Source organism: Gracilinanus agilis, chromosome 4 (assembly GCF_016433145.1).
Source record: "Gracilinanus agilis isolate LMUSP501 chromosome 4, AgileGrace, whole genome shotgun sequence".
Classification (NCBI taxonomy): Eukaryota; Metazoa; Chordata; class Mammalia; order Didelphimorphia; family Didelphidae; genus Gracilinanus; species Gracilinanus agilis.
This window is the reverse complement of record NC_058133.1, coordinates 317,641,938-317,652,020: the sequence shown is the minus strand read 5'-3', so window position 1 is coordinate 317,652,020 and position 10,083 is coordinate 317,641,938. Positions and strand designations below refer to the sequence as shown.

At 38.4% G+C, this 10,083-nt stretch overlaps 1 protein-coding gene across 1 annotated transcript; it reads right to left on the bottom strand.

The window, feature by feature from the left end:
- Positions 1-1,886: 1,886 nt before the first annotated feature.
- Positions 1,887-6,116, bottom strand: LOC123245181 (glutathione S-transferase-like). Its single transcript, XM_044673944.1, has 3 exons — positions 5,981-6,116; positions 3,734-3,865; positions 1,887-2,231 (listed from the first exon to the last, which is right to left on the bottom strand). The coding sequence occupies exons 1-3, from the start codon at positions 6,113-6,115 to the stop codon at positions 2,079-2,081; spliced, it is 420 nt and encodes a 139-aa protein (XP_044529879.1). The 5' UTR covers position 6,116; the 3' UTR covers positions 1,887-2,078.
- Between the last annotated feature and the right edge of the window lie 3,967 nt (positions 6,117-10,083).

Here is a 10,083-nt window from a genome sequence, read left to right as displayed (position 1 = left end):
CCCCTCTGCCCACCAGCCCAATGGGAGCTCTTCCTCCCTCCCCTGTGTAGGGAAAGGGTTGGGGTGGCAGGGTGCCCAGCAATCAGAGGGGAGAAGGGCATGATACCTGGTCTGTGGAGTGGGGCAGGGGTGGGGTCTAGCATTCCATCTCTAAAAGGTTTGTCATCACTGTCCTAAATGCTTGGCATTTCCTTGAGTAATCAAGCTGAGGAATGTCCTTTGGGGCAAAAGCTAATAAAGTTGCCATTTTAGCATCTTTTTCTCTGGCTCTATGATTGTATTTTCACTTTGTGGGGATAGGGGAAGAGGGGAGTCTGCCATTAGTGATTCTCCTCTCCTAGACAGGGGGAAAGGTAGAGAATTATAGGTGCCTTTTAAAAAAAAAACTTCAAGAACTGAGAAAAAATATTTATTTTGGGAACCCCTCCCCCCCATCCCTGTCTGAAACCATTATGTCCACAGTAAGGTGAGGTGGGAAGGTGAAATAAAGATGAACTAAACAACTACTACCACCCTATCCCACCACTGTTACACTTACTTTGGACTTACAAGATTGAACTCTCCTAAAAGATGACTGAAAGGACATATTAGACACACAAAAACTAACTGAAAACATTGGCTTCCCTTGACTCTACCTCTGAGTGTTGAGTTAAGTTACCTTGCTTTGGAATTAATTCTAACAAAATGGCTCTGAGGTATATTATTTGCATAGAGAAATGAAACCACTAGTTTTCTCCTGAAACTGTCTCTTGAGTTTACAAGTCAAAAAGGGGAAATTTGCAAAGTTAATCTTTGTTTTTCTTGAATGTATTAAAAATAATCTTTTTTTAAAATTCAAGTAAAACCATGATGAAAAAATGTGAGAGGAAGAAATAAGACATTTTCTTTGATTGAAATTTCTGCTTAACTGAGTTAAACCATTGTTTCTTTTTTAATTAAAAATCCCTCTAAAATAGGATCAGACTATTTTCCTGCCTAAATCTTATAGAATTAATATAAATGAATATTTCTTCTCTCGTTGAGGATCCTGATGGTCATTAGGGCAAGTGTAAAAGGTTTGATCTATACAGAATCTAATGTATCATTTAGTAATTCTTAAAAATTCTTAAAAATAAATGTTATTATTATCTTATTTTCTCATGATTTGTAACTTTCTCCTCCCTCCTCCACAAAAAAAAAAGAATGAAGAAAATTTTGGTTAAATTGGAGGGGAGGCAGCATAACAGTGAAATTATGTTGAATTCAGAATGAGTGGGGGGTGAGAGGTAAGGGAACAAGCCTTTCTTGAGGGCCTACTATGTGCCAAGCACTGTGCTAAATGTTTTACAATTATTATCTCATTTGATTCTCGTAATAATCCAGGAATCAAAGTGCTATTTTCATCCACATTTTGTAGTTGTTTTGAGTTTGAATCCCTGACCTACCACTTATTTGTATGAACTAAGAGAAAGTAACATTAACTATTCTGGGCTTCAATTTCTGCTCTGGGAAAAAGAGGAAATGGGAGCAACTCGGTGGCACAGTGGATAGAGTACCAGGTCTAGAGTCAGGAAGACCAATCTTCCTGAGTCCAAATCTGGCCTCAAACGCTATATGTGTCTGAGATGGGCAAGTCACTTAATTCTGCCTCAGTTTCCTCATCTGTAAAATGAATTGGAGAAGTAAATGGCAAACCACTCCAAGATTTCTGCCAAGAAAACCCCAAATGATGTGACAAAAAAATCAGATATGACTAAAACACAACAAAAGGAGGAGGCAAGACTCAACGACCTCTAAGATCTCTTCTGGCTCCAAATCTACAGGTCTGTTAAATTCAGAATTAAAATGAAATGAAATGAAAAAATATATAATTCCATGACACAAATTTAGGTGAGGTTCTGGTTAAATGAAGTTTTATAATAAACAATGTTTTAATTCTTCTCATTTATTACTAGATTTTTCTAATTTATAAGAAGGTCTACAGGGAGGCATCAGGTCTGCTGGTTATTCAACCAAGGAATGTCTCAGGAGCACTTCCAAGTATTATGACTATGGATGGAAACTAAAACATTGCACTCCTTAGAACACTTTCTGAATATTCAGCTCATATGTTTAAGAAACACCGAGTCATCAACCTTGAATATCTTTTTTGCCACTGCAAGATTTTTGGCATCCATTTTTGGTTTTCTTTGACTTCCAGGCTGAAGGAATTTCTGAATGCTGGGGAGTTTTCCCATTCTAGCTTTGAACTCCTGAAATGGAAAATAATGAAACAACCTATAAATGAAGCAATTAGTCTTGCAGGTTGGAGCAGGGCTCCAGGGTTGCTCATGCCAAGAATCCAGGGCCATTTTATCCTGGGGGAAAGCCCTGACAAACATTTTCACTCTGTGAGCAATGAGGTTTGAAAGTCCTTAGGAACTCCTTGTTCTGCCCCCTTTTCAATGATATATGAAGAAACAATCATCTTTTCTTTTTTAAAATGTTTAACCTGGGGTAGCTAGGTGACCCAATGGATAGAACCATACTTAGAGACAAGAGGTCCTGAGTTCACATCTGGCCTTGGACACTTCCTAGCTGTAGGACCCTGGGCAAGTCATTTAACTTCCATTGCCTAGCCCTTTCTTGTTCTTATGCCTTAGAACCAATAAACAGTATGGATTCTAAGATGGAAGGTAAGGGTTTGGGGAAAAAAAGTGTGTATCTCACATTGGTTTATTTTCTTAATTGTTTATATAGCCTTCTTAAAAGCCAAGATGGAAGTGATAATTTGAGGTAGGAGACAGAGCACCAAGAAGCCTCCACACTTAGGAAGATCTCAGTTCATGCTACCTATGTGACTCTGAACAAGTCACTTAACCTCTTATTATTCTCAGACTATGACTATAAGCTACAGAGTTACTGTTGATTTTTATTGATGGTTGAGTTTGCCCAATGGGCTTTCTCTACACCAATGAATTAGACCTTAGACAATGCCTGCCCCCTAACATAAACTATTTAGGAAATCTAAAAGGAAAGACTTGGGATAATTTGAGAGACTGTAAGCTCCTGGAGGGAAAGATTGTGACATTCATTTTTATATTTCCCTACCTCTACTCCCAAAGACCAATGTAACATTTTGTGTTAAATATGGTTGCCAAATATTTATTAGTGAATAAATTAATGAATTTATCAAATTTGGGGCCTTATTCTAAGCATGTCTTCCATTAAAATTCTCCTCTGTTTGTTAAATAGTATGGAGGAGACCAATAATGCTTAAAAGCTATACTAGTAAAATGAAAGTTCTAGGTTCTAAGAGTTCATTGGATATTTTAATGTGACAAACAGCCAAATAAAGAACTTAAATTAAAAAAATAAAGTTCTAGGTGGTCCCACCATGCTAGAAAAACTTTGAACAAAGACACATTCGGCTAAACTAGTTAGGGCTCATCACCAGAAGGGTGCTCAATAATTGATGGTTATTTTTGACCACAGCAGCTCATCAAGACCATCTAAGAAGGGAGCTTGGGTATCCAAATAGAATTAGGCTCAGTAGATAAAGGACCCATAGAAAGGAAATCTCAGATCTTTTAAGTCAATTAGCAAGCATGTATTAATCACTTGTTGTGTTCTAGGTACTATTCTAAACTCTGGAGATGAAAAGGGGAAAAAAACCAGTTCTTGCCCTCAAGAAGCTTATATTCAGAAGGAGTGAGACAGCATGTACACCAATGGGTATGTAGAAGGTAAATGGTGACACTTTTGATGGGATTACCTGCAGTTTAGGGAATGCAGAGAGAACATCTGACTTCAATTCTTCAACCATTAGGATGGCTTCAAACAGCTGTATATCTGCCCAGCTCATCTGGTTGCCAACAAGATAATTTTTCCCATGGCTTTTTAATGCCTGTAGATCAGTGACAAGGAGAGAAGGAAAAGAATAAAGGGTACATTACTTGTAATATAATGGAAAAAGCAAAAATATACAGAAGAAAATATAGTGTAGAAGGAGAAACAGAGAAAAAATTTATTGCTACTTTGTTATTAAAGAAACAAGCATTTATTAAACACCTGGTGCATATTGGGTCCTGTGCTAAGTGGTGCACATACAAAGAAATGTTTAAAAAAAAGATCCCTTTCTTAAGGATCTCAGAGTATCAGAGGAGACAACCTGTAAGCAACTATGAACAAACAAGCTACATAAAGACTAGATTTAGTGTTGTCTCAGAAGGAAGACACTGAAATGAAGGAGAAATGAAAAAAAAATTTCTTTGCAGTAGGTGGGACTTTACTTGAGACTTGAAAGAAACCAGTAGCCAGAGATGAGAGTAGAGAGACTTTCAGGCATGGGAGAGAGCCAGTGAAAATTCCTGGGAGTCAAGAGATGGAAAGTCTCCCATTAAGAACATCAAGGAGGTCAGTGTTGCTGGACAGAGTGTTGAGTCTAGTATCAGGAAGACTCCAGTTCAGATTTGACATTTACTTGCTGTGTGACTCTGGGAACATCACTTAGTCTTTGTTTGCCTTAGTTTCCTTATCTGTAAAATGATTTATGATAGCATCTACTCCACATCCATGGTTGTTATAAGGATAAAATGAGATAATATTTGTAAAGGTCCTTAGCACAGTTGCCAGACATATAAGTGTTTTGTAAATTTAGCTATTCTTACTATCTAAGTTAAAAATCGATAGTAAAGTTTCTCATGGCATCAGTATCCCCCAATCTTGACTTCCATTTTAAAACTTATTCAACAAAGCAATAGTACAAATGCAAACAAAAAAACTATATGTAGTCTTATATGGTAAAGATGCAAAGACAAAAAATAACCTAATTTCTGCCATCAAGGAGCTTTTCTACTGTACCAGGAAGAGGATGCAGCAACATACATAGACAGACATAATGTACACTATATATGCTTGAAGCACCATGAATAGCTGGGCAAAATATTCCCTTCATTGACACTCAGAAATGCAGTTTTAGTTGCATTAGGGACTTGGGGGTCATCTACTCCAGCTCCCTTATTTTCCAAAAGAGTAAAAGGAGACCCACCAAGGTTAAAGTGATGTGGCCATGGGATACAACTAGAAAATGGAATTTGAACCAAGATTTCAGATCTCCCATCTAGTCATTTGTTTTATATTATAACATACTGCCTCCTATACTCCAGTAAAAGTTGTCATCTATAAACTTACAGCCTAATAATTTAAATAATTTAATACAGATATCTTATAGATGAAATATGCAACATGCAGTCAAAAGGACCTTGATTCCCCTTTTCTCTTTGCCATTTACTGTGTGATCTTGGGCAAATCATTGCATCTCTCTGAGATTCCATTTCCTCACCCATAAAGTGAGGGTGATATAGAAAAGTAAGTAAAATGCTACTTGTAAAGCTTTTGGCAATCATAAAACACTTGTTAATGTTAGATGCTGTAGAATTGAAAACTTTTCCCAATCTGATTCCATCTTAACTTTCCAGCCTTCATTTTATGTAATGCCTGTTCAAACAGCCTAAAGTCCAGACTGGTTGTCCTTCTTCCTGTTGCTCATTCAAGGCATCCATGCATTTGCACAATCTGGCCACCATGCCCAGAATGTTCACTGTCTCTAATTTCCCTGGCCCCATCTCCACTTATTAGTATTGCTGTTGATCAGTCTTTTAAGCTGTATTTGACATTTCGTGACTCCAGGTTGGGTTTTCTTGGCAGAGCTACTAGAATGCTTTGCCATATCCTCCAGTTCATTTGATAACTGAGGAAACTGAGGCAAACAGGGTTAAGTGACTTATTCAGGGTCACACAGTCAGTATCTGAGGATGGATTGGAACTCATAAAGATGCACTATACTACCCAGTTATTTTTTCCAAAAAAAAATATCTTGTACTTATTTGTGTGTGTGTCTGACCTCAAAGCCTGTGGTCTTTTTCCTGTACCATGCTGCCTCCAGCATTTCTGCCCTGTCACAAATGTGCTCTGAATGGAGTAGAGAAGGCATTTGTAATTTCAGGGAAGCCCCTCATACCTTCTCATACACTGGGAAGAATCTTTCAGTGGCTTTCTCTATGATGTAGTTGAAATTCTTTTCCTCTTCTCCAGGATAACACAGTATGTAGTACATGATCATTTCATTCAGATCTCTCATCCCTTCCACATACATGTCAATCCTGGAAAAGGAAAATGGCATCAATAAGAATATGATTAACTACAGAAAAAAACAGAAGAACCATTTAATGATCACAACTGATGATGAGAGAACACTTTGAAATTTGTAAAGCTCTTTACCTATGTTGTTTCGTTTGAGCCTCTCTATACTAAAATCTAGACACTAGAGGTATTATTATCCCCACTGTAGAGCTGAGGAAACAGTTTCAGTGGATGACTTGTCCAGGATGACACAGTTAATATGTGTCAGGGGCAAGTTTTGAACCTGGTCTTCCTGACTTTGACACTATATCTTAGATATGCCACTTACTATCTATGACCTTGGGCATGTCACTTAAGCTTCCTATGTCTAGGTTTCCTTATTTGTACAAAAAAGTGACTCCCAAGGCCTCTTATTGCTCTAAAATCTTTGATCTTATCATCTTTTTCCCACACTGCACTTTATTCCTTCTTAAAAGGTAGGTGGCTCAGTGTCCCACAACCTAAAAACAAAGTTGCTGGCATGCAGGAAGTTCCCAAAAAGAATGCATTATTCTTACTGCCCAAGAATGTTAAAAAAATATATAAACCTCAGGGGCAGCAGCTGGGTGACTCATGTAAGGATGGGATTCGTAGAAGGGGGAAGGGAAAAAAGGAGCCAGAAGAAGGCAGTTGGTGACAGTTACTGATAGTTGGGACCAGAGAGAATTCTGGGTAATTCTCCAGAGGAGGAAGGAGGAGAGGTCTTCCGGTGGAGGACTGGAAGGAGAAAGGAGGAGGACATCTCAGCTTGAATCCAGTCCTGAGGGCTTCCTGAGGATCTTTCTTTGGACATTAAAACCCTGATTCCCTGGTCAAAGATTCCATCGCATCTCACCCAGCAAGACTTCAACCATCAAGTCAGCTAAATGTCTGGATTCCATTTTGGGAGTGATCTCTTAGTCTCCTACCCCCATTACCCAACCTTGCTGAGAGACCCTTTCCAGTCTAACTTACAATTATAGAAAAGGATAGAAATAGAAAATAGAAATAGAATCTGAAGGAGAAGAGGTGGGGGGAGACACTTGGGAGTGGGAACCCCAAAGGTTCCCTCCTGAGAGACTCCATAAGAATAGGGAAGAGGGCATCCCAAATCCCTCTGCCCTTCACCCCTTTCCCCAATCTCTGAATTGTGATTAATAAAAGCCATTCATTAGTCAGATAGCGTTCCACAGAGCCTGAGTGACAAAAAGGGGGAGGGGAACCACAGCTTGGACTAGCTGCCTCCATCTTGGAGCCAGACAACCCGCTGTGAAGTTGACTGATCTCGGGGGAGGTTTGTATGAACCCTGCCCTCATTCAGAATCGGATTCGGGTACCACATACCTCATCTTATAGGGAGCCTCGCCCACAACTCCTGTGGGGCAGCATGACTATCATGGTCACCCAGTTTCAGAGTGACACCCACTCAAAGTCTCCCAGTGTATATTTAGCAAGAGAGGAGAGCTAGAAGAGAGTCTCATCATATAGACTCTCTCTCTCTCTCCCCTCTGTCATAACATTGGTCAGCTGACTTTATACTTATTATAATTTTGGCAGAGCCAGCTTAGGTAAAGTACCTAAATAATTCAGGAGGGGAAAAGCCTCTGTTTGAACCAGATGGCAGCCAATTTTCTCCTATCTACAGCATAGCAAAGGGGACAAACTTAGTTAATCAAAAAAAATTTAAAGGTACAGTACCATAAAATTTTTACATTCAAACTGGTAGAATGGATCCATCCATGGGGAAAACACTGTACCATGATTGGAATCCTTACATTACTATACAATTTTTAAACTATGATTTATAATTTCTGGATCGTAGTGATCCCAGGCTATATAATGGGAATCATAGAAATATATGATTCCTGTCAATGGTTGAAGCTAGAAATAGGTTGAGTCTTTGCGTTCATACCAACCACAATTGCTGTCATCATCTCATTCCTCCACTTCTATTGGTCCTTAAAGAATTTAGTGCATAAATTGCTAGGACACAAGGATGATAGCACTGTATTGATAATGACATTAAGAAAGGATATAGCAAAGTTACTTGAAGAGAATTCTCATTTCAAAGTGGAAAAAGGAGGGCAGCTGGGTAGCTCAGTGGATTGAGAGTCAGACCTAGAGTCGGGAGGTCCTAGATTTAAAGCCGGCCTCAGACACTTCCCAGTTGTGTAACCCTGGGCAAGTCACTTGACCCCCCCATTGCCCATCCTTACCACTCTTCCACCTAGGAGCCATTACACAGAAGTTAAGGGTTTAAAAAAAGTGGAAAAGGGGATCATAGCAGGAGACAAAATAGAAATAGCAATGCAAACAACTGAGGCACATACAGACACAGCAAAGAAAGTAGAGGAAGGGGCAAGAGCACCAGCAGTACCAATATTACCAATTATTGATCACATGATTTTGCAGCCACATTCTAGATTTCTCCATATAAAAAGGCATAAGCCATTCACTGCTGCAGATCTAGACACCTTAAAACAATAAATGTCTGCCTTTTATTTAAATCCCTTCAAGGTCATAAAAGAATTTAAGAGAGCATTAAGACTTTTTGATCCCACATTTTCAGACATTGAAATTCTTTCTGAATTATTTGCACCAGCAGAGAAAGCACAATTTATTGAGGAGACCTGTAGGAACAAAAACTTAACATCTCGGCCACAATAATATGAAGATCTAGAATTAAATAGTCTTCAAAACCTAGTATACCTAAGAAGAGCTAGGGAAGATCTTGTAGAAGCTATGAAATCCTTTGCTAAGCATCCTGATTCCTGGGGAAAATTCAAAAAGTTAAGGCAGGAGATAAATGAGCACCCCTCAACATATTTAGATAGGCTTGTCAAATCTGGGGAAACAATTTTGGGGTTCTAAGACTTAAATGAACCCAACTTGCAGCACATAAGAAGGCAGTTTATTAAGGCAGTTCCCTACCAATTAGGACATACTTTAATTTGCATTGGCCCATATGGGAATCATTGAGTTTGGAAGACCTACGTAAAACTGCTGCATATGTTCATTTGGGAAATCAGGAAGCCAAAGAATACAAAGAATCCATTAGAGAAAAAGATGATATCATAAAAGATTTAAAGGAGCAATTAAAAGAGGCTAAATCTACCATCAAACAAAAAGAATTAGAGGAAATAAAAAACCTGGCAGCCCTACACAAATATAAAGCCAGACCTCAGTACCAACAACCCAAAGAAACTAGCAATAACTTTAATAATAATAATATAAAGTGTTTTCTTTGTGGGAAATTAGGGCATATAGCGAAAAATTGTCACCTCAAAGCCCAACTTAACAGCAACAACCACAAAAGAAGCAATTACAATAATACATACACAAATTTTAGATGCAACAATCACAAGAAAGAAAACAAATGTTGTGATCACAATTGTGCATCATCTAGTCAGCATGCATAGCGCAGGGCGCAAAACCACGTTATTCCCAAGTACTGACAGAAAAACATCATACCTTATGATGCCAGGAAACAGCCTGGTAACATAAGGGAAAGCCCAAGGGGTGTGGCAATGGGAAAAGACATAAAAACCATGATATAAGAAACTTGGGCATGGAAATACATTATGGACATGGAAAAAGCAAAGATTAAATCTAGGGATCAAATAGAAGAAGAGAATCACATGATCAGGGATGTAATAGAAATTAAAAAAAACAGAATTTATGGGATAAAATACAATGATTCAAAGAGAAAGGAAAAAAATACAAGTGCATTTACACCAGACTTTAAACCAAACATAATGACTATAGCACTAACAAGTGAATTCATACACTTCCTAGCTGTGTGATCCTGGGCAAGTCACTTAACTCCCACTGCCTAACCCTTACTGTTCTTCTGCCTTAGAATCAGTACCCAGTATTGATTGTAAGACCAATGGTAAGAGTTTTAAATATATATATATGACCCCATTTGTGATTTTCTTGGCTAAGATATTGGAATGATTTGCC

Coding starts and splice junctions, on each gene's coding strand:
- LOC123245181 (XM_044673944.1), bottom strand. CDS start 6,115: ATGTATGTGGAAGGGATGAGAGATCTGAATGAAATGATCATGTACTAC. Junction 3,866..5,980: donor TCTTCCCAGTGTATGAGAAG/GTATGAGGGGCT, acceptor ACTGATCTACAG/GCATTAAAAAGCCATGGGAA. Junction 2,232..3,733: donor CTGCATTCCCTAAACTGCAG/GTAATCCCATCA, acceptor TTTCCATTTCAG/GAGTTCAAAGCTAGAATGGG.